Consider the following 21,479-nt stretch of genomic DNA (forward strand, 5'->3'; position numbering starts at 1 on the left):
GTAATACAATATTAGTTCAATTGTGATGCACCGTCAGAGGCCCCCTCTATGGAAATCTGCATGAAATCACTGTCTGGGCAAGGTCGTAAATCACCAATGGCGTTGTTTATTATTGCAGTACAGTTTTATGGAGGGCAGGCGCTTTGCTGGGACGTCCCGGAGAGGAATGCCCAACAGAGGACCTGCTAGGTAATGGCTCCTTTATTTCCACAAGGGGGTTGATGGGAGTTCAGTGAAGATCAAGCCTCTTGAGAATTACATGGTTAATGTAAGGCCTGATTAAAGCACAGGAACACCTATATCTAACAAAAGCAAGCACATGACATGTCCACAGGATCTACAACAACATCAAAAGGGTGATAAATCTCACAGAAAGTCTGGTAGAGCATTGTGAGTCAGGTCCCCGACACGAGCCAAACAGACACAATCTAGCTCTTATTTTTATTCCCTTCTGTTTTGCACGAGCAGCCAGAGCGGCTGGCCGACATGCCACAACACCCACTTTTTCTTTCACAAAATGTCTGGTCTGGTTGTGTCTGAGTTTTCCTGCCAGGTCTCTGAGCATCGGGAAAACTTATCAAAGAGAACAGACCTCTATTCTGTGCTGTAGGGAGAGCAGCGCTCCTCTCCTAGAATGACAGGACCTCAGACACTACTTAGTCTTTCAGCTGTTCGGAAGTGGAAAAAGCACATTAGGGGTCATTGTGCCGCCGCATTCCAGCGGTAGCAGCCTGACTTGCTTTGTCCAGCCTGGCAGACTCACCCCAGCCATCACTCCCACTCCATCTGAAAACATAATTGATCTGGATATTAAACGGTCCGTGCGGCTCTAAATAAAATTCCGTGCATGCTTAATTCTCCAACGTGGTTTTGGAGGCCGGACACTTTCTTCCCTGTCCAGGGTAATGTTACATGCTGGACTGTCTTAGCTGTGACCACCTCATAAAATCAGCCTCATAAATATTTTTCATGTGTTATTTAAACTAACTCAGCTCTCTATGGCTTGGAGAGGTTTAATATATGTTAATTACGCATGGAGGCTCCCACAGAAGGATAGAACTGTTACAAATATCAGGCCAAGCATTTGCGTGGCTTCTGGAGCCTCAAGAATGTGTGATGCATATTATACATTGTTGAGGCTATCAAGCAAATATAACATTGAAAAATATCTAATTGATAGAAATGCAACCACAAATATATTTTAAAAAAAAACCTTAGTTCTTCCAAAATAAAGGCATGTATTTTACTTCAATGTAGCCTTGTTGTAAAAAGGTATTTTATTTTTCATCAGCTATTGTGCAGAGTTAAAGGCTGTCATTAGCATGAGGGGGTGTGATGTTGTTTGGTCTAGACTTGCACCAGCTCCAGTTTCTATTTGCTTCCTGGTAGGATTAGTGGCTGAGGCCTGTGACATCAGTGTCAGTCTTTGGACACTGGTGGAGATATTAGTATTATTCCAGTATTATTAACACTTTATGGAAAGTAGTTTAAAGAAATTCCACAGGCAAAATGTTTTAATGTCAGTACTCATTTGTATTTTGCACTTATTGTTTTGCACATAATATCAGGCTGTGCTGAGTCATTCCAAGCAAAACATTTGAATTCCAAATCAACATTTGAATTTGAATTCTTTTTGAATTGATTGTGTTTAGGTGTTTTTTGCACAGTTGCAGATAAAAATTAGGGTACAATAATAATATTACGATTATTATTATTTTTTATAGAATTATATTCCAGTGGAGGTTGCATAGGATTGTTTCCACCATGTGTGATCCAAACATTTACAATAACTCACAGAAAAGTCAAAATTTATTAAAAAAAGATAAATAAATTTGATTTAATAAAAAAAATAAAAATGTTTTAATTGTGTTTAGGGTGACATGCCGGCAGACATTCAAAGCTTCGTTCAAAAACTTCAATACAAGTTTTTAATGTAAAAAAAAGACATTTCATAAAGCCCTAACGTCTTAAATAATGTAAACTGTAGTTTTATATGAAAAGAATCAGAGGGCATCATGTAACAGTTCACAAATCAGTTTTATTAATTTAAACACAATCAAATAATAATGTCAAAAACATCTGTACACATATTTTGCAGACACAACAATCTTTTGCGTTTCACAATGAGGCCCATGTAGTGTAAAGTATTTCCAGTTTGCATTTATGATTGCAACATAATAAAAAAAAGCGTGCTGTATGAATCTATAAAACATTTCCTCTAGTTACCTACCATTACCTTGATCTAGCAGCAATATGTAGATACCCCCAGAGTGCAGGGGGAAGAAGTTGCTTTGAGAAATGGGAAGGAGGGGGAAATGGGAGAGGGATTCAAATTGAAATGTAAAGGCCAACAGTGATCATGTGCAAAGGAGGGAAAAATTAGAAACACAATAAATGGGTTTCTGTTTAAGAAATTCACAGTCGATAGCACATGTCCTGTATGTTCACAAACCCCTCGCAGTTAGTGGCTTTTCTCTCATTGTTAACTACAGGTTTCCCCATCCACAGATGTAGAAGCATTATGAAAAGGGCTTCATGTCTTTCAACTATCTCAAAGAGGGACACAGAATGTATTTTCAAAGTCGAAATAAAAACACTACATCATACAAAATTACGCTCGCTGTACAAGAGTTGTTATAGCGCTTGTATAAAAGATAATAAAACCTATTCAAGCCTGCTTTTTCTTTAAATCTCAGATTTATTCAAATTTGTTGTTAAAACGGCTCTCAGGAGGCTGGAAACTGGGAGTTTTCTCACTTCCATTCCACATCCGTAAAACTTATCAGAATTAAGTTTGCTTCCAAATATATGGGGTCAGGGCTGCAAGCTGGTGAAATGCTGTAAGGACACAAGTTGTAAGCTACCTTTCTGAATAACTAAAAACAAAACCTCTTTCCCTTTAAAATATGCGTCTAAAAAGGAGTTGCAGTAGAGGAGACCTGTTATGCTGTATAAAGATGTGACTGAAGTTTCCTGTAAGGACGAGAAACATCACAGAATCAAATGAAAGGTCATTGACACTTGACATCCATGCTTTTGGTCTTGACAAAACAATTTATCACAAAATCCCATTATCTACATATTTGTTTACTGAACAAAACTTGAACACATCAACACTTTCAGGCATCGCACAAGCTTATGTGCGATGGGATGCCTTTTATTATTATTTTTTACTTCAATGAAAAAGCATTGCCACCTTTCAAGAGCACGTACCTAATTGAATATAGGAAGGAATAGTCCAGTGATTACAAACTTACACACACAAAAAAGATTTCCTCTATACACGATTGTCTCAGCATTGTAAATAAAGTTTTTTGTAATTTTCTTAAATTATTAGAAAACCCCCTTTTTTTGTTTCTTCCATAAACGTCTTCCTCTTGCTGTGGTGGAAATCAATAGTACTTTGTAAAAGGCACAAGTCTTTTGTCGTCAAGGTACCTTCTTGGTGGCACGCTGCCACTCACAAAGTCTCCGTTCATAAATAACAAGCACAGGACTCCCAGGCCGACGGCTTTGTCTGTCCCATGACGGAAGAGAGACTAAAAAGTAGGTAGACAGATAAGGAACAGAGAGACGGGAGGTGAGGAGCTAGAGGGACGGAGAAATGTCACCACCAGTAGTCGTGGGCCTGCGGGTTACTGTAGCTGAGTTCTGTGGCGAGGTGAGGCGAGGCGAGGCGGGCGAGACCATCAGTAGCTCTGCTCTCCTCACAGGTGTGAACCCTGACAGAGTCCCGGCACAAACAGGGGGCCGTAAAACACTTTGACAGCTTCAGAAAGCGGCCAATTCACAGTAACCAGGGCAAGCAGCTGCAGCGCCGTAAATTCACCTCTCTCCTTCGCTTCCAGCAAAAAAAAAAGTTTAGGGTTAAGACGAAGTGTGACCATATGTCAGCACATTAACCGTGTGCTGAGCCTTTTTTTCTCCATTCTCCTCTTCTTTTCTTCCTCTGTAGTGGAAGACAGACGCCAGGCAGCGCAGGGGGGTCTCTTCTGAGCTGCAGGGTCTGCGGCAAGCGTGGGACGGGGCTGGAGGGCGAAGGTGAAAGGTTGCAGGGTGTGCTGAGGCGGAGCAGGGTGAACGATGGTGGTGTAGTGCTACAAGTACTCCAGGTCTAGAGCGTGGTGGAGGGCCATGAGGTCTGAATGGCTGGAGATCCTCCAGAAGGGCATGTTGTGCTGAGGGTGAAATAAAAAACGTTTTATTCAAAACACTGAAAAAAGGGCTGACACAATTAATCATTTAATTGATATGTAATCAATCATCATAAGATCAATCCTTTCAGTCACTTCACAGAGAATTTTTTTTTTTGTTTGTTTCTTCCAGGTTTTTTTTTTTTTTTAGCTGAACCTTTATCAAAGATTATGTATATATTTATCAATATTGAAAATTATCATCTCTATGGAAGCCCATTTCCACCAATCGGTTGGGGAAAAAATATACTGTAAGTCATGATTTTGAGAAAATTTCACGAAATATAAAATAATGACCTAATATGTAAAAAAAGAAAAAAGACTTTGAGAAAGCTACTCGTTATTTGGAGATACTCATTTTGAGACAGATTATTATGATATTGAGAAACTAAGTCATTATTTCGAGCCATTTCTCATTATAATGACTGAGAGATTTTTTTATTATTTTCCACAAGTTCACAAAGTGTCCATATAACTTTTTTTTTCTTTTAATGGCCTCCATATATCTTAGCACTTTCAAAAAGTGCTCAAAAGACTTTATTCTTCACACTGCCGCTAATACATTGAATAAATGGAGTAAGCATGGTCCTTTCACCAGGAAAAGCGATCATATCAATAACACACGCCGACCGCTCCTCTTGCTCCCTTGTGTATATATCTATGCAGCCAAATAGTACATCTGTACCTCTAATTAATTTCTCTCCAGCATCAACGTGTAGTTTTATACCACCAAGCTAATCCAGTAGCTGTCTTCAACCTCAACAGAAATGAACTCCCCACAGGCTCTTTTGAATGAACCTCCTGCCTGCCAGTGTGTGTTTGGGACAGTGCAAATGAGCTGTTGTTCCCGAGCAGAGGACGGGGGAGAAACCTGAGTCGCAGAGAATGAAAGGAGCTTGTCAGGTAGAGTCCTCAGCTCCTCAGTGTGTGGAGCCCATTACCCTCCCCTTATCAAAGGTATGGCCTCTCCCAGGCATATGTTCCGCTTAGGAGAGCCTGCACTGACCCTTAAAAAGCTCTTTGCTTTTTGTTTTGTAAATTGTCTTTGCTTTTAAGTTTAAAAGCTGGAGATGCTATCTGTGCCTTCTCTCCCAGGCGATGGTAATAAGTGAAGGCAGAATTGTTTCAGGGATGGTGGAGTTTTTTCTTTTAGGTGGAGGAATGAGTGCCGAGAGAACTTTTTAGACATTTGCTTTTGTAGTTCCACACAGTGTCACGTCTGATGTGTGCCTCCTGACGGGTGAAATTGTTGTGTTATTTCACGTCCTCTCTGATGTTGACACAGAAACCTTTTACCGCATGGCGTGTCGTGGGACTCACACCACTCAGACGGGGGGAAAAAAACGCCTTATCCTTCCATCAATGTCACACTCCAACAACTCAAGACTGAGTGAAAATATTTGCATCTTTTTCCACAATCATCCCTCAAGACCATATTCCCAGGGTGTGTTCACTTTTCATAATACAGAGCTATTGCTTTACACACTTATCCAGGGTAAAGGTTGCAACTTCTTCCTAATCGCTGCCTAATCGCTCTTCATCTGTCCTCACGCGTCTACTCATTGTTTACTGAGAAACAGGTGAAAAAGGAGCTGGAGGTTTTTCAAAGGGAAACTCCATGTCTTCACCCTGACACTGTGGCTCACCATAACTGTCAGTGAAATATGCTCTTGCGCCGCTGATTAATTTGCTAATGAATATGTTTGCAGTGTGCGGCTCGCATGCAGCATTTGGTTTACATCCAAACTTGGCAGAAATGCTGAATACACAAATTTTGGAGCAAGAGCCGACAGGTAACATGAAAAGGGCAATGTCATCTGAACAGATACCGGCGGCTTTCTTGATCCGTCTCGTGCTAGCAGGCCTGTCGTTGCAGTAAATATCCTAATTTCATCTACAATGATTTAAGTCTCCTTTATGTGTTCTCTGTTTACAATGTGCCTTCAACATGCCTGAAAGGGCTTGCCTTGCATTACACACACAGCATTCACGCTACTCAGGGCAGCGAGCAGGAATATATAATTATGGCATCTCTCCCCTCCCCTGCTCTGTAAACCTGAGATGGTGGAGGAAGAGCGCTGATTACACACTACAGACTTTCTCTCTTGTACTTGGACGCCCTATAAGAGGATAAACGAATAAAAGTAAAGTAAGGAGGAGGAGAGCTGGAGCGCTAGTTCCTTTCTTTGGAAAAGTATGGCAGGTATGTTTTGTGTTCTGTGAGGATTCGTGAACTCTTGACCTTGTACGGAAAGTAATCACAGGTCCAAACATTGTCTTTTTTCCTAGCTCGGTCTAAGCTCCGTGTATTTCTGATAAATGTTTTCATCAGAGGACTCATTGTGTATACAACAGTGGTGGGACCAAGGCATTGTTTTGAAAGTCTTTTCACGCATGTGCCAAGTCCTAACCTTTAAGTTTTGAATAGTTAATGATTCATAATGCACTCTTCACCAAATGTTAGGCTTTTTTTAACATCAGGGTAAAAATATATTAAATTCACAGAAATCATACATGCTTTTTTAAAATTTGTATTAATTTGTTCCTCCTGGTTCTCTTCTTCAGCTTGACTAGATGCTATCAGATTCGTTTAAACAAAGTGGTTGTGGGGAATGCTGGGAATGAATAGTCTTAATGTTAGTTAAGTTAGGAAAGTGATTTGTGTACACTTTATATAACATACTTTTTTCAATCTTGTTTTGATTCTTTTTTTTTGATTTTGTCAACTTGAGTCTAAAGTCAAATTTGTGACTCAAGTCTGACTTGAGTCCAACTCGTGTGACTTGAGCCCACACCTCTTGCATACAGTATGTGGTAGTTATTATTCCAAGACTTCTTACCTTTTTTGAGCCTTGCTCCTCTTCCACACCGTCTCCAACAACAATGTAAACAACTTTCCTCCCGAACCTTTGAATTACTCTCTCGAAGCAGCTCTCCTTCCCTGTGGGGGAATCGACAGCAAGATGTTAGCGGAGCATTGAGTGGATGCAAACACACACACATGCACTTGGACACTTGCAGGGACCCACGCAAAACACCATCAAGTTGATTCAAAGCCACAGGGTGACAAGAGCCCCTTTAAAAACACCACACGTACAAAATAGGGCAGAGTGTAAACACTTTGAGCTGAGTGAGGAGATGTGATAAGATCAGTCCTTAGATAAAGACAATCTGAAAAGCATTAACTCTGCCCTCCTGCTCCTCAAGCATGGGACAAATAGACTTAAATCAGCTAAAATCACTCTTGCATGCTACAGGGTCTGTTTAAGAGGACCAGTGCGCTTAATGCTCCGAGAAACCCTGAGCTGCTCCAGCTCTGCGCTGACGGGCCTGAAAATGGTGCGGGGGTGAAGCTCGATGTTTATTTTGCATTTGAAACAGTGAAGAAGGAAGGACGGGAGGAAAGGGGGGATTGAAGGAGAAGAGGAGGAAAAGGGGGGGGGTCTTGTTGCTGTGGAATGACATAAATGTGCAGAAGTGGTTTCATATGCAGAGACTGAACAGGAGAGGCCTGGGGAGGCCCAGTGCAGGCCCAGCTCCAGGAATATAATCCCAGGCTGATTAGGCCTATTCCTTCATAGAAGAACATCAACCCTCTCTGGTGACTGAATCTCCCACCCCATCCACGCCTCTGTCCCGTCACTAAGGTAGCACGTGTGTCTTAACTTTTTACACTCACAAAGCTCAAAATAATAAGCATTCATGTCCCAAAGTGTTCACAGCGGACAAAACAAAAGAGGATTCAGACCACACCTTTACCTATTTTGGTTGCGCTATAGATATTCTCGATAGGAAAGACTATCCCCAAGCCGTAGAGCAGGACCTTAGCCAGGGCGGGGATGAGCTGCGTGGTGGTCACCAAGATATTCACACAGTTTGACCTGCAGCAGAGAGACAGAGGAGAGCAAAGGGATGACATCACTCTAAATCACTCAGAGGGAGGACAAAAGAAAACAGTGTGCAGAAAATATAGGTACTGCGATGTATCAGTTTAAAACATGCCATGTAATAAAGGATTGAGTCTCAGCTTCCTTTTATAGTCTCTCTTTGTGCATTTTCAAAATCAGAAGACAAAGACTATCCCAAAGAGCGTTGGCATTTTCTTTAATAGCTTGGGAATATAGATTTGACTTATTTACACCACATGCAAGTTTATATATGTGCGGTATGGGACTGGGTACAATTTTCCTCACTGGAGTCCTACCTTGAGTGGATTAATGTTAGTGCTTTCAGTGCCAGTGTTAACCAGGAGTCCGTCAAGGCTTCAATTTCTGCTCGCAATTGCAACCAGGCTTCCCTTTTGGCTGGGCCCAGCAGACCTGAAACGCAGGGTAACATTGTTTGGGTTGGACCAGCCCTCCGAATACCACTGAAATTTTCAAAATTTACCCTGACCAAGTGGTATGGCATGTGTGCTTTTAGAACACACACACACGAACAGACACTCGCACAAACGCCCACACAAATGAGGGCATGTTCATCTGCAAACTCAGTTCTGCGCAATAGATCTGTACAGAGCAGCGCTGCTTGTTGGGGATTACCTCCGACGTTATTTTTGTAGGTGGTGTAGATTTCTTTTACTCTTCTGTAGCGGAAGGCCAGTTTTCTCATCCAGTCCACACCTCCCCGCACGCCTGTGGCCAGACATAGATTGGCACTGGTCGCTGCTGCGTGGAAACCATCAGCGCCGAAGTTGTACGTACTGAGATAAAGACAAAGGAAATAATCTGTCAGTACAGGCTGCGTCAACATTGATGCAAGCAAATGCACCGTTTATTATGACTATTGATGAAAGTTTAAAAAGTGTATCAGTGTTGTACCTCAGATCCTGGCCGTTGTCATCAGAGGACACGTCGTCGATATGTACCTGGTCACATTCCTGGAACACACAGGACATACGCTTTGAGTAATGTTCTTCAAGAAATATAATTTCTTTGAGAGGTTTCTTTCTTTCTTTCACTTGCCACATGTTCCAGGTAATTTTTCACTTGAAACAACATATTTATACAGGAATTTGTGCTTTGGCTGGACACCTCAGTCTTAATCCCCTTCACCTTGACTTTCTCTTTATATCCTTTTGAATAAGCTCTCCACATTTTTCTTCCCTTGTGCCCTCACCGGCTCCGTCCAAACAAAAACTAACCTCATCATTAGCCGGAATGGACTGCTACCACTAGAGGGGTCTAAAGATATGCACACCCACAGACATAACCAATTAAATCCCAATCCAGAAACTCCAAACACTCCCCAGGTTGGCATTTGAACAGCTATGTCTGCAAGTACTGATATATATACATACAGTAGAAGGATAATGTGTAGCCTTGCTGAATGTAGAGAGAGTTGTAATGGTCTGTGCATGTGTATGTGTCTGTGTATGATGTGTGTGCATCTCTCAACATATGTGCGCACTCCTCTTCCCCTTTGGGGGTGCCTGGCTCCTCTTGGAAAGGTAGAGGGATTCTGCAGCTCTGCACTGATTCCGCCGGTACGCAGTAACACAATCCAGACTTTCTGGTAAATGTAACCTACTAGAAAAATTGAACCTGATGCTAACCGCCAATGAAATTATGACCTCTGATTGCTGCTGCGCCACACACCAACACAGCCCCGGGGCCAGTCAGCCAGCCAGCCAGCAAAAGAGTGCAGGAGAAAGCAGACTAAAAATCTGTTATTAGTTTTCCATTTATAGGAGAGCTCTGGTGCCTCCCCCTTCCTCCCCTCTCTCTCCGCCCCCCTCAGCGAGCTCTAAATGTGAGGGAGTCCTGCCTTGGCATTCAGATCAACACATGGGGCAGAGCAGACAGAGACCAGCAAAGCTTCTTTTTTGTGAAAACTTGTGGTGACTAGCAACTTAGCCAACAGTAGATTGAGCAATGGCCTTGTTAAAAGCAATAGGCTTTGAAATTAATGTGACGTCAGACTCTCAATTTGTTTCAGTCAGCCCTGATCTAGAATGAATAACAGAGAGCGCATCTGATATCTCCATGAAGTAGTTTAAAGAATTTCTCTGGACAAGCTGCAGGTTTTAAATTGGTTGTGTAACTGCCAAAAAAGTTAGTCTCACCTGTTTAAGGTTATGTGAGAAATAATAATTTCTCATGGAAATTGAAACTGGAGGGAGAGAATTCCTCCGGTCTCAAGTATGAAAAATCCCTCCCGATTTTTTGAGCTTTTTAATTAAGTTTCATCCGGCTGTTAAGACACCAAAACACAGAAAGGACTTCCTTGTTTTAAGTCAATCTAACTGAGGCCAAATGCTGACGTTATTGCATTCCTCTCTAATGCTAGAGCAGGGTAAGGGTAAGGGCTTTGGACTGTAAACCTTTTTTATTTTACTGGTTCCCCTCTGAACAAATTTTTCATCTCCCTGGATTTGTGGGGAAAGGGAGGGGAGAGCGACGTGAGGAGAAACTCAAACCAGCTGTTCTTTAACAGAATTAAAATCTTGACCCCCAACCCCTGCTCTAATGCAGCCATTCTCCCGCCAAGCCTCTCCCAGCAAGCCCCGAGATCCAAAGAGGAAAAGACTTTGACCCTGTGACCCCTCTCCCCTCCTCTCCGGGGCTCCGGCACCCCGATAAGGGGGTGGAAGGGTAGAGGGCTTGGAGACGGAGGAGAGCAGCGGGTAAAGGCTGGGGGAGAGAGTCCAAAGTGACCTCACATGGAGTGAGCTCTGAGCCCTGCGTTCCACAAGATGGACTGCCAATTGGAGATGGGGTGCAGGCGGGGGCTATTAGCTCTGTTGGCCTAATCTGTTTCCAGACACTCACCAGCGGATCTTTAATAGATGAAGAAAGCAGCAATTTGTCCCAGCTTGAAGATCTGCTGCCAACAAACTTGCAGATGATTTATGTTTGCAAATTATCCCCAATTTTTTCTCCGAGTGGAACCCAAGCCAGGAGTATTGGTGTGCTTAATTCCTTAAGTAGTAGAGGCATGTCTGTTTGTTTAGGAAAACAAAAACTGCACCCTGGGTTAAGCGCCTCATAAAGCCTTCTTTGAAAGACCTCCCATTCTGGTGCAAGTGACTGGAATGCTTCTATTATCCAGTAATTACCTGCTGATGAATCAAACACAATCAGCCGACTGCAAAGCACTCGTTCGGTATATCATTGCCTAATTGTATGCTGTCTCCTGGTGCCTTGTTTGATGACAATAGTTCCTCATGCTTTGTTCTTTCCCTGCAATGTGTTTCTTTCAGAGTCTGACAGCCAGCATGGATCAAAACAGCTATGTGAGAACAATATTACTCAGCATGTTAATTATGGGCCTACTACTAGAGCCAACACTCCACCATGACCTGAAACACATAAATATGCCTCAGTAATTAGACCTAAATGTAGCCATTATAACTGCTGCCTGATTATGAATGATTTTTCATGGACTTCTCCCAAATCCTCAAAGTTAATAAACAAATCAAACCCGAACTAATGTAAAGTGTTAAAAATTCAAACGGCCAAGAAAAATACACTGTACTCCTTCCATTTCTTTGTTTCTGCATGTTTACATAGTTTTTTAATTTTGTAGATATTACGACGCTTAAACAACAGCTGAACTGGGCTTCGAGACCTCCAGATAGACGTTTGTCTGTGTGTGTGTGTGCCGTGAATAAAAAGGGAGGGGGTAATTGGAAGAATGCGCAGACTCCAACAATTACTGTTCCCAGCTGGGGCTGGCATAAACCTCTGCACTGGCTTCCTGGGAGGAATGGGAAAGCTAATAGAGGAGGTGGCTGTGGGTAATGTTGTACAGTAACCCTTACACATACTCATTAGGAGGCACTTCTGAAGGCCTCGTAAACACCACAGAGCCATGGATGGTGCAGGTTCAAGTCAGTTAAGTGCAGTCATATAGTCAAAGTGGACAGGATGGAAAGAAACACTATGGGGGGGGGGTGAATTTTACTAACTGAGGGACTCAGTGGCACTCCAGCATTGTTGGATATATCGATTGATCATTAAATGCCAAATAAATCGAGCAGTTCTGAAGAATTCATACTGTGTACAACATTCATTAATTTATTCATTCATTATCCTTATCCGCTTATCAGCACTCGGGTCGCGGGCTGTGTATAACAGTGTTACTTTAATTGCCTCATCTATCAACAGGATGCCGGTCCATTATCATGTTCTCATGTATGTTAAGTCATTGTTTTGGCAATGCCCAGGATGCTCACTTGTGCATACTGAGCATGTACAAGCATCAGGATGCTGACTGCAGTTCACTTAACAGCCACTGCTCATTGATAGCAAGGATTGTCTGAAAATTCCACATATTCTGTTAATAAAAATAATTTATAAACATTTAACGTCACTGTCACTGACTCATTGGAAAGCTTGAGGGAAAAATAGCGCTGCTATAATTTTATTTGTTTAACATTAACAATAGAATGACGGGGCTTCAACACGGTGGCACATTGAGGGGCAGTCAGAGAATTTCTTAGAACCTTTTGAACATGTCTTTTCTATCGAATCCCCCCATTCTCCCCTCACCAAGCAAACAGTGGTCTCTGTAAAACCTACAATCACCACTAACTCACACCAGATGTTCCTACTGTACTCAGGAGTGAAGACCCTCCACCAGAAGCCATTGCAATTACTCCTTATGCAAACACTATGTCTTTCTGTTAAATTCATCAACAACATTCTTTTCTTTTATCTGAGCTACCAAACCAAGTCCTTATCTATGCAGGAACAACGCCAAAAAATGCACAACAATTGTAGACAGGATGCTCCTGCCCCGGGATGCTTCCATCTCTCCATCATTCACTCTCTCTTCCTTTCCCTGTCTCTCTGTCTTTCCACTAGACTGCTGAAAACTCTTCACTGTGGAGGAAGCTATCAGAGACCTCTTTGTTCCCTTTGCATCTGTCATTAAGCAATCAGCAATGACGGCCCGAGTCTTCCTGTAGCCCTGGAAAGAGCTCAGAGTGGTGACTGCAACAGTCAGAGGCAAGGAGAAGAAAGACGCGGCAAGTCAGCAATGCATGTTACCAAAACACAGAAAGGACCAAGCTACATAAACTAACTCTTAAGACTTGTTTTTGCCACGAAGGTCTAGATCACTGCCGTACAGACAGTGTCCACTTTTTGGATATGAGCTGCCCCACTCTTCCTCTCTCTCATCCTCTCTCTCAGGTGAGTTGGTGGGGTGGGGGTGGGTGGTCAAAACCACAGTGTGAGCGATAACAGCCGTCATCACAGCATTCCTTGTGACCCTACAGGCTAATGCCATGTGAAAAAGGCTCATCCATGGTTCGCAGGTTCTCAATACCGCCACTCCACCGGCAGTGGCTGTCATCCCCCCCGTGGTCTATGACCCCCAGCAACTTCCTTCTCCGTTCCCACCACAGGCACCCCTGTCTGGGGGGGAAGGAGGAGGGTGCAGAAGGGAGGGGGCTGTGATTACCTGGGGGTCAAACACAGGATGTGGGTAACAAAGGGAGAGTTCTTCGAACCCACTTCATTCCAATCCACAATCTGTGCTTGAACAGCCACGGAATTCAAACAGCGGCGCCAAACAAAGCACAGGTATAGTGAAGTATATGCTGGTTTTACAAAAATTCACACGATCAGGAGAAGGGATCCAGAGGGAGCACAAGTACGCTTTGCTCAGGAGCAGACTGAATTTTAATAGAGCGGTCTGTAAAGTGCTGCTGTAGTGACTGGAAAAGTTGGAAAAGAAAGAATCACCCCACAGGTAGGCAGTGAAAAGTATAAATTAGTTATGTGTGATGGATGAGCTGCTTCTCATTATTTCCTATTTTTGGCATTGCAATCGAAACCACACCTCAAGGAGAACGACATTAAATGCAATATCAAATCTCAGTCATTTCAGCATTTTTCCTTCGCAACAAACGTATCCATAGAGAAACCATTTATTCTTGCCAAGTGGACTGTTGTTTGGACAAATCTGTGCAAGTTTCGGCTCTTTTCCTTCACAGACCATGCTGGGCAGGTGCTGTGTCTGCCTCTTTAATTCAGGACAAGAAATCTATTCTTAAATATCATCATTTGTTTCCAGACAGAATATTTTCCGTGCACCCTCAACCCCTACTGGTGCATGAATCGGCTATGTTAGGATTCTGGGTAAAGGGTGGGGGTGAGGTGGAGCTCTGTGGAGCGAAGATTGACAGGGTGGCTTTGAAACCTCCACTTTCTCTCTGTAGTCTTTCCAAAACACATCAGTGGCCCCGCCTTGAGATGTGATGGAGTTATGTCGAGGAGCATGACAGAACTGCTGCATCAGTGGCCAGACAAATGATGAAATACCCACATCAGTGTGTCCAGACCTAAGGAAGACCATCTGACCAAATATACTGTATGAAAATGGCCTTTTTTAGTTCACTGTTTGTTTCAGCGGCACACTGTATATTAAAAAAATGAAAAATAGAGCAATAACTCCTCACTGGTGCAGCTCGAGGTGGGTTGTTTTTATGTGTTATGATAATGTTATTGAAATAGAATAAAAAATCAGTACCACAAAGCTACAGTGTTAATTTGTAACCGATAAACTGAATGACTTTATTTCATGATTCAATGAAAAGCACAGTTATGTTCCCCCTTACTGGGAATAAAACCTTAAAATATACTATCAAGGAAAACACGATAAAGCTACCAATCATATGGAATGGTGAGTACAGGATCTGACTCTCTACAGTGGGACATAAAACCAACAAAATGGCTCCACACTAAGAGGCTCTGGAGGGCCATTTCTGCCACTAGGAAAAGGTAACCATGCGTTTCACAGCATCTCTCATTAACAGGCAGCCCCTGGGTGAGAGTGACAGAGGAGGTTTCAACCCTGCGACTGCAGGCTGGGAGCTATAAAAGGCAGGCAGCTCACAGTGTCACAGGGTTGCTCCACAGGTATGTGTGTGTGTGTGTGTGTGTGTGTGTGTGTGTGAATACTTCGTACAGTGTGTGTTAAGAATCTGCAGCACAACATGTTTAGAGTGCATAAGTGTGTGAGAGAGGGTTGCACACAGCATGGAGGCATCAGTGGACTAATTTAAAATGTTCCCACCTTTAGAGACCTCTCCCCCTCTCTCTCCCTGTGAGTGGTTTGCCCCCGTGCCCTTTATCCTCCAGACAGGGAGGGTTGTTTTCTCACCCAGGGAAGGGGGAGACGGCAGCCCCCGTACCCCACTGAGAAGGGAACACAGGGGGCTCGGCCGGCGAGAGAGAGGCCCCTGGTTCCCACATACCGCTCGGCGTTAGCGTTTGGGCTGCAGCAGCGCACCTACAGTAAACTCACACCCTGAGTCACAGCAGAGCTGTCAGTCTTCTCAGTGAGCTCAGCCTCAGTGGGCTTCATTATACACATCACTTCAGACCATCAATTAACTCCATTTTCAACCTCACACCCAGCGCTAGTGTGAAACTGGTGAGGCAAATGTATTAAATTCAACATCAAAATATATAAACAACAAATCCTCTCAGAAATTTACTCATAAAAGTATTTCATTTTGAAACATATTTAAAGGTTACTACCAGTATTCACTTTTAGTATGATTCTGAAAATACAACAATTTGTTGTTTGTTAATTAACAAATTACAAAAAAAATATTTTGTACAGTATTCCGCTCTGTTTTATAACGAAGATGATATTTTTCTGTTTATCTCTGTAGCTATTGAAATACATCTCTTCTATAAGGAAAATGAATACAGTGAAGATCACATCAATACGGATCATATTGCCTTCAATTACTCTCCTAATACTTCCTTCAGCAAGAGCATTTTGATGATAAAAACACACTGTGCTGTTCATATAACACTACACCCGTCATTTAAAGGGCTGAGCAGCAAATGGTTCGTGCGGGATGATCGATAGAGAGATTTGTGTGTGCGTAGCATAGGAGGCGAAGTCTTTTGGGGGGATGCAGTATTTCTGGGACACATCTCCAATACTATCTAACAGTCAGAGAGCTCCGATCCAGAAAAAGAGAGAGAGAGAGAGAGAGAGGGAGAGAGAGAGAGAGAGAGAGAGAGAGAGAGAGAGAGAGAGAGAGAGAGAGAGAGAGACGTAAGGGTGAAACTGATCCCTGTTGACCCCTTCGGCATGCCCTCTTTCTTTTTATGACTTTCCTCTGAATCGTCACTCACCAGCTCTATCAACGCCGTCCAGCCTCCATTCACACACTGACTCACTCACACACACACTTGAAACACACAAGACCAGAGGGTTGGCTGTGGCAGGCTGAGTACAATATTACTCTTATTTGTGATATGTAGAGGTCTGTAAAATAAACAACCCTTGTGCATTTAAAATGGATGCATTTATCTTTAAAACTACTATTTTAATACAAGCAAAAATAATTTGAGACAGCACATATAGTGAAATTGTGAGTCTATATCTAATGTTGCAGAGGCTGGCAGGACAACCGTGTTAAGACTTAGATGGACCACTCACTCACACTCACACACACACACACACACACACACACACACACACACACACACACACACACACACACACACACACACCGTTAGGCCACTAACTCTGCACCTGTGTTTCTGCACAGCCTCTGGGGTCTCCCTTTATGGCTTAGACTAAATTAGATGGACCATATGCATTTCTGCACATGCTTAAATACATAACTGCTGCTGGCTGCGGTATTTATAGTTGGACTCTATTTAGCTCTATCTGAGATGGAGGACTGTAAATCAGCAGAGAGGAAACACAACTGGTTAGGCATTGCTGAGGACTGGCACTTAACACTCAGACTGGCCCAGCTCAATTTAAGAGGGGAGATCAATATGCCTTCAAGAGAATGTCACTCCTCCTCTGGTATGATTGTTAATGACAGTCACTGCAGCGTCTGCAGAGAGGTCTTTACATTGGATGTTCTTAAAAGTGTTCTTGCTGCAGACCACACATTGCTATATTAGTCATGATACTACTCTAGTTCTAGCTGGAAAAAGTCTAAAGCTTTAAAGTGTCAAAACAAAATCTAATAATTTTGTTACTGAGATAGAGCAGAAGAAATATAGGCGTTTTTTATAATAATTTTATAAGCAGTCCGAGCTGCCAATTCGTCTGTGAACGGTTTCATCACACATGAAAAGAAATCAAAACACAGGACAGATGTTGAGCAAAACCACATTTAAGCGTTGTCACAAACTGCCATTTTTTCAAATGATTGGGGCACATCTATTAAATAAAGTGCAGCTACAATGGATTCTACATGGCCAGGGCATAAGGAAATATTTAACCAGCCAATTGCAGCCAATTAACTTTGATCACGATGGCTGCGTTTGGAATCTCAGTCACTCGTCTGTCTGGGAGAGAATGAACATTTTCTTTCTGTCTCCCGTTTTTTCCCTTCCTTCTTGGGTTTTCTTCATGTAACAGAGCCGAAACATGGTGGTGAGTAATGAGACTTGGCAGACTGGCCACAGATCTCTTCACACTTAAGTATCAAACAAAACATTTCCTCTACTGTGAGGTCAGCCTAAAGCAGGACACTAAAGAAAAGCGCTGGGTCAGCGGGATCAAATTCACTGGGATGGAGAGACAGAGAGAGGAAGAGGCAGGGACAGAAATCCCAAAAATAAAAATCTTAGACGGGGAATTAGAATTAGTAATGATAAATATGTTGAGGAAAATAACACTGAGATGAATGCTTTGCTTATTGTTAAATTTTGAGAAGCATTGATGGCTAGCTGGGTTTGACATCTTGATCTGGAAAGAGGTTAGTGGGTGCACTTCATGTATGTGCATGTGTTATATATGGGCATATATGTGTCACACACTTTTCTGTACATACAGCCTGAGCCTATAAGCATCCCTGGTCTTTCACCTCTCCCCAGATTGAAGCAGACACCCCATCACACACACACACACACACACACACACACACACACACACACACACACACACACACACACACACACACACACACACACACACACACACACACACACAACCTTGATCCCTCTATTCCTGTGCCCCAGGGACAGATTTTACACTAGCCGTACATGAATCAGGGGGGCAAAGAGGCGTGGGAGGGGAGATGGTGGTGGATTTCATGCTGTGACGGAAGGGTCTGTGGGTGTAGGTGGACAGCGACACCAAGCACACAGCATGACACACAGACAGACAGAGTGGCCACAGAAACACTAGAGCTTGACAAATTGAGCTGGCCGCTATGGGAGTGGGAAGGGGGTGGGGGGTGGGTGCAGGGCTGGTGACCCAGGAATGACGGAGACTGACAGCACATGTAAAATTCATAGTATCCCTTGGGCTCGAGGTAATACTTCACCACAATGGGACTGATAACTGAGAAACAGGCTACACACTAAGAGACAGTTGTTGCTGCTTTTACTAAAATCTTAATGGACTGTTCTACACTCCTGTTAGAAAATATACACTCCGCTGACCAGTAAAACCATCACAGGCTGAACAGAAGGAATGTGTGCAGAGCAGAAACATAATAGGGACGTGTTTTGGCAAGAATATGGAGAGGCGATATGTATCATATATTGTGACACGTGTATTTAAGGCAATATATATGAATTTTTTAAATATGCATAGAATCTGAATAAAAACATGTTTTTATGCAATCAAAAGAGTGGGATCTGCATGTATCTGTGTGCCTGTAGCATCCAAACACATGGCACTGCTTTTTACATGTAAGCTATTATTTTAAAATCACGAAACACAGTATCGCAATACTCAAAAGACTAAAGACAGCTTAAAGAAGAAAGTAAAACACTGAAAAATAGACGCACCTCCAAGTCGTTAAAGAATAGGTGTGTGTCAGCCAAGTTGAAGATCATTTCTTCCATCCTCAGGCCTAATGATACAGATGTCGGCGGATCCTGGAAAATAGAGAAAAAACAATTAAATCTAATTTAAGTCTTTCTTGTGACTATTGAGGTAATTTTGTTCCATTTGAAGGGGTTAATGTGAGACAATAAATAACGCTGTTCCCTGGAAGTCACTCAATTAACACAGAATCCCTTTAAATTCCTCAGTGGGCTATTCCCATAAAAAAAGACATTAGGCGGACTTGAAAGTTTCAGCCTCTGTTTACGACTTTCCGAAAGGGACTAGAATAGTCATCAGAAATGCCACAGACTTGAATGAATGCAATAAAAGCATGTCTCTTCTCAGGAGGGGTGGTCGATTTAGAAGAGTTGGGGGTCACAGCCTCATCGTAAATAGCCCATTCTCCACATACTTGTGCTGATGCATCATCTGATTGCTCTCTAGGTGATTAAACACAATTCTCCCCTGAAGCAAACCACTCTGAGGTTTTATTAGTATTTAAATAATTGAAATGCAAAATAAATACTGATAGTTCTCTGCATTGGGCAATTTTTTCTTAAATCATGATCTCTGGCAGTAATGTGACACGTGCTGTAATGGTGATAGGGTTGCACTGTCTGTAAGATAATACCTAGAGAGGAGTGAACTACATTGTAAATAGTTAATGAGCTGGTGACAATGTGTGCGATTTTCCCTTTAGAAAGATAATGAATTGGCAAAAAGTCTTCAGAGCATTTTCACAGAAACATTAAAAGGTATAAACCTTGTGTAATTATTTTTTACTTTCTAACAAAATGCATTTTTAGACAAAGACAATTCACTCTCCCATACCAATTATTATCATTATAAAGCAACATACAAAACACATTATAATTAATCAAATAACTAAACAGAAGTGCCTTCATTCTTTTTGTTCACTCTTTTATTTTTCAATGTTAAATCTTTAATCAACAGATTGTCTTCAGCACGCAAAGGATGAAGGCAGACAATAGTAGGCTGTGGAGGAGGATTTTCTGCAGCTGGGTGAGACTGTGTTAAAGACAGGACTAGAAGCGAGGATTACAGAGTTAAACCACCTGAAGACACACCTGAGCTTTCTACTGATTAGCTGTCACACCCCACAATGCTTATGTTTTCACTAAAATGACAGAGGACAAACCACACAAGTAGAGCTCAATCCCCACTTCTCGAGGCTTTCTCCTTCCTCTTAACCTCCCAGTTCGAATCAATCTTTCAGTCAGAATTCATCAAAAATAATTAGCCTCCCACATCAACAGGCAACCAGCTCCCTCTCCCTAGCCTCTGCTTTCGGGTGATTTAGCACTATGGACCCATTTGGTGGGAAAAAGGCCTTCCTCTCCGGCGTGAGTGAATCCTTTCCAATTAAATCTAAACAATCAGTCAGTGAGGGAGTTAAGAATACAAGCAGGCCAGAAGGCCAAAGTGCTGCTGCTGTCATTGCTCCAGCACCACCTGTCCCGAGATGTCAGTGCCATCCACAGGGGCGCCAAGTCCCCCCACCCTCCTCCTCCTGAGCCCCTTACCAATAACAACCCCCCATCCATCCCCACCCACTTTAAGCTCCAGCTCTGGCCAGCCCAATAGCAGCACAGCTGGCCTCAGCCATCAGCTTTATGGGGGTGAGCTGCCTTGATGCCAATTAAAAGAGCTGATAAGAGCAGCAGTGTGTTTATGTGTGTATGAGAGGGAGAAAAAAGAGTGGGTGGGAGGTCACAGTGAGTGAGAGAAAGTGTAGATGTGTGCTCACTCAGATACACATCTATTTATAGTTAGCTTGGAGCAGCGAGGAGGAAAAAGACTTTTTTTGTTTTATTTATGCCACTAAAATGTGGATGATGTGAATGATAGACGAAAACAGAAGGGTTGTTGTTGTGGTGGATGCTGGTCTGCTTCACTTTCTTTTCTGAGGTAGTTTACAGATCTGCGTTTCTGATAGTCTTTGAGGTAGCATGCTCTGTGGTCGCTGTGAGTAAGCATGTCTCCCTCTTATAATACTGCTATAATGTGATAGTTAGAGCAGGTTGGAGCATGAGAGAAAGCTGTGTAAAAAAAAGGGCAGAGGAGGAGAAAAAGAGGGAACAAAAGAGAAAACAGAAAGTGAGAGGGACTCTAGCGGCTGTCACATCCTATATGAGCTCTGATGGAACGGGCCCTTATGGAGTCAGGAGTGTTTCCTGTTTCAGAGGAGCACACTGGAGACCCTGTGTATGCATGTGTGTGTGTGTGTGTGTGTGTGTGTGTGTGTGTGTGGTTGGAAGGTCCCTCATCACTGAGCCACAGCTCCCTAAGCCTTAGCTCTTTCTTTACCCAGCATGCAGGGCTGAGAATAAAGTAAATAAACAGTGGAGGGTCGTGGGGCAGCCCTCTTTCACCCCAAAAACAAAACACTGCCCCCATCAAACACCCCCTCATACCAGAACAAAGGCACAGAGCATGGGCCGCAGACGTTAAGCTCTCTGACATATGAGGAGCAATATGTCATTTTTGACTTCA

At 42.8% G+C, this 21,479-nt stretch overlaps 1 protein-coding gene across 1 annotated transcript in view; it reads right to left on the reverse strand.

Annotated features, from left to right (window-relative positions):
- Positions 1–2,018: 2,018 nt before the first annotated feature.
- eya1 (EYA transcriptional coactivator and phosphatase 1) overlaps positions 2,019–21,479 on the reverse strand; it is a 35,664-nt gene continuing 16,203 nt past the window's right edge. The window contains exons 12-18 of the mRNA XM_059327328.1: positions 18,926–19,015; positions 9,014–9,072; positions 8,735–8,895; positions 8,398–8,512; positions 7,953–8,074; positions 7,034–7,134; positions 2,019–4,178 (exon numbers count right to left, since the gene is read on the reverse strand). Coding sequence (XP_059183311.1) covers positions 4,098–4,178; positions 7,034–7,134; positions 7,953–8,074; positions 8,398–8,512; positions 8,735–8,895; positions 9,014–9,072; positions 18,926–19,015 — 729 coding nt within the window. The 3' untranslated portion in view covers positions 2,019–4,097. The remainder of the gene's footprint in view (positions 4,179–7,033; positions 7,135–7,952; positions 8,075–8,397; positions 8,513–8,734; positions 8,896–9,013; positions 9,073–18,925; positions 19,016–21,479) is intronic.

Source organism: Centropristis striata, chromosome 23, assembly GCF_030273125.1.
Source record: "Centropristis striata isolate RG_2023a ecotype Rhode Island chromosome 23, C.striata_1.0, whole genome shotgun sequence".
Classification (NCBI taxonomy): Eukaryota; Metazoa; Chordata; class Actinopteri; order Perciformes; family Serranidae; genus Centropristis; species Centropristis striata.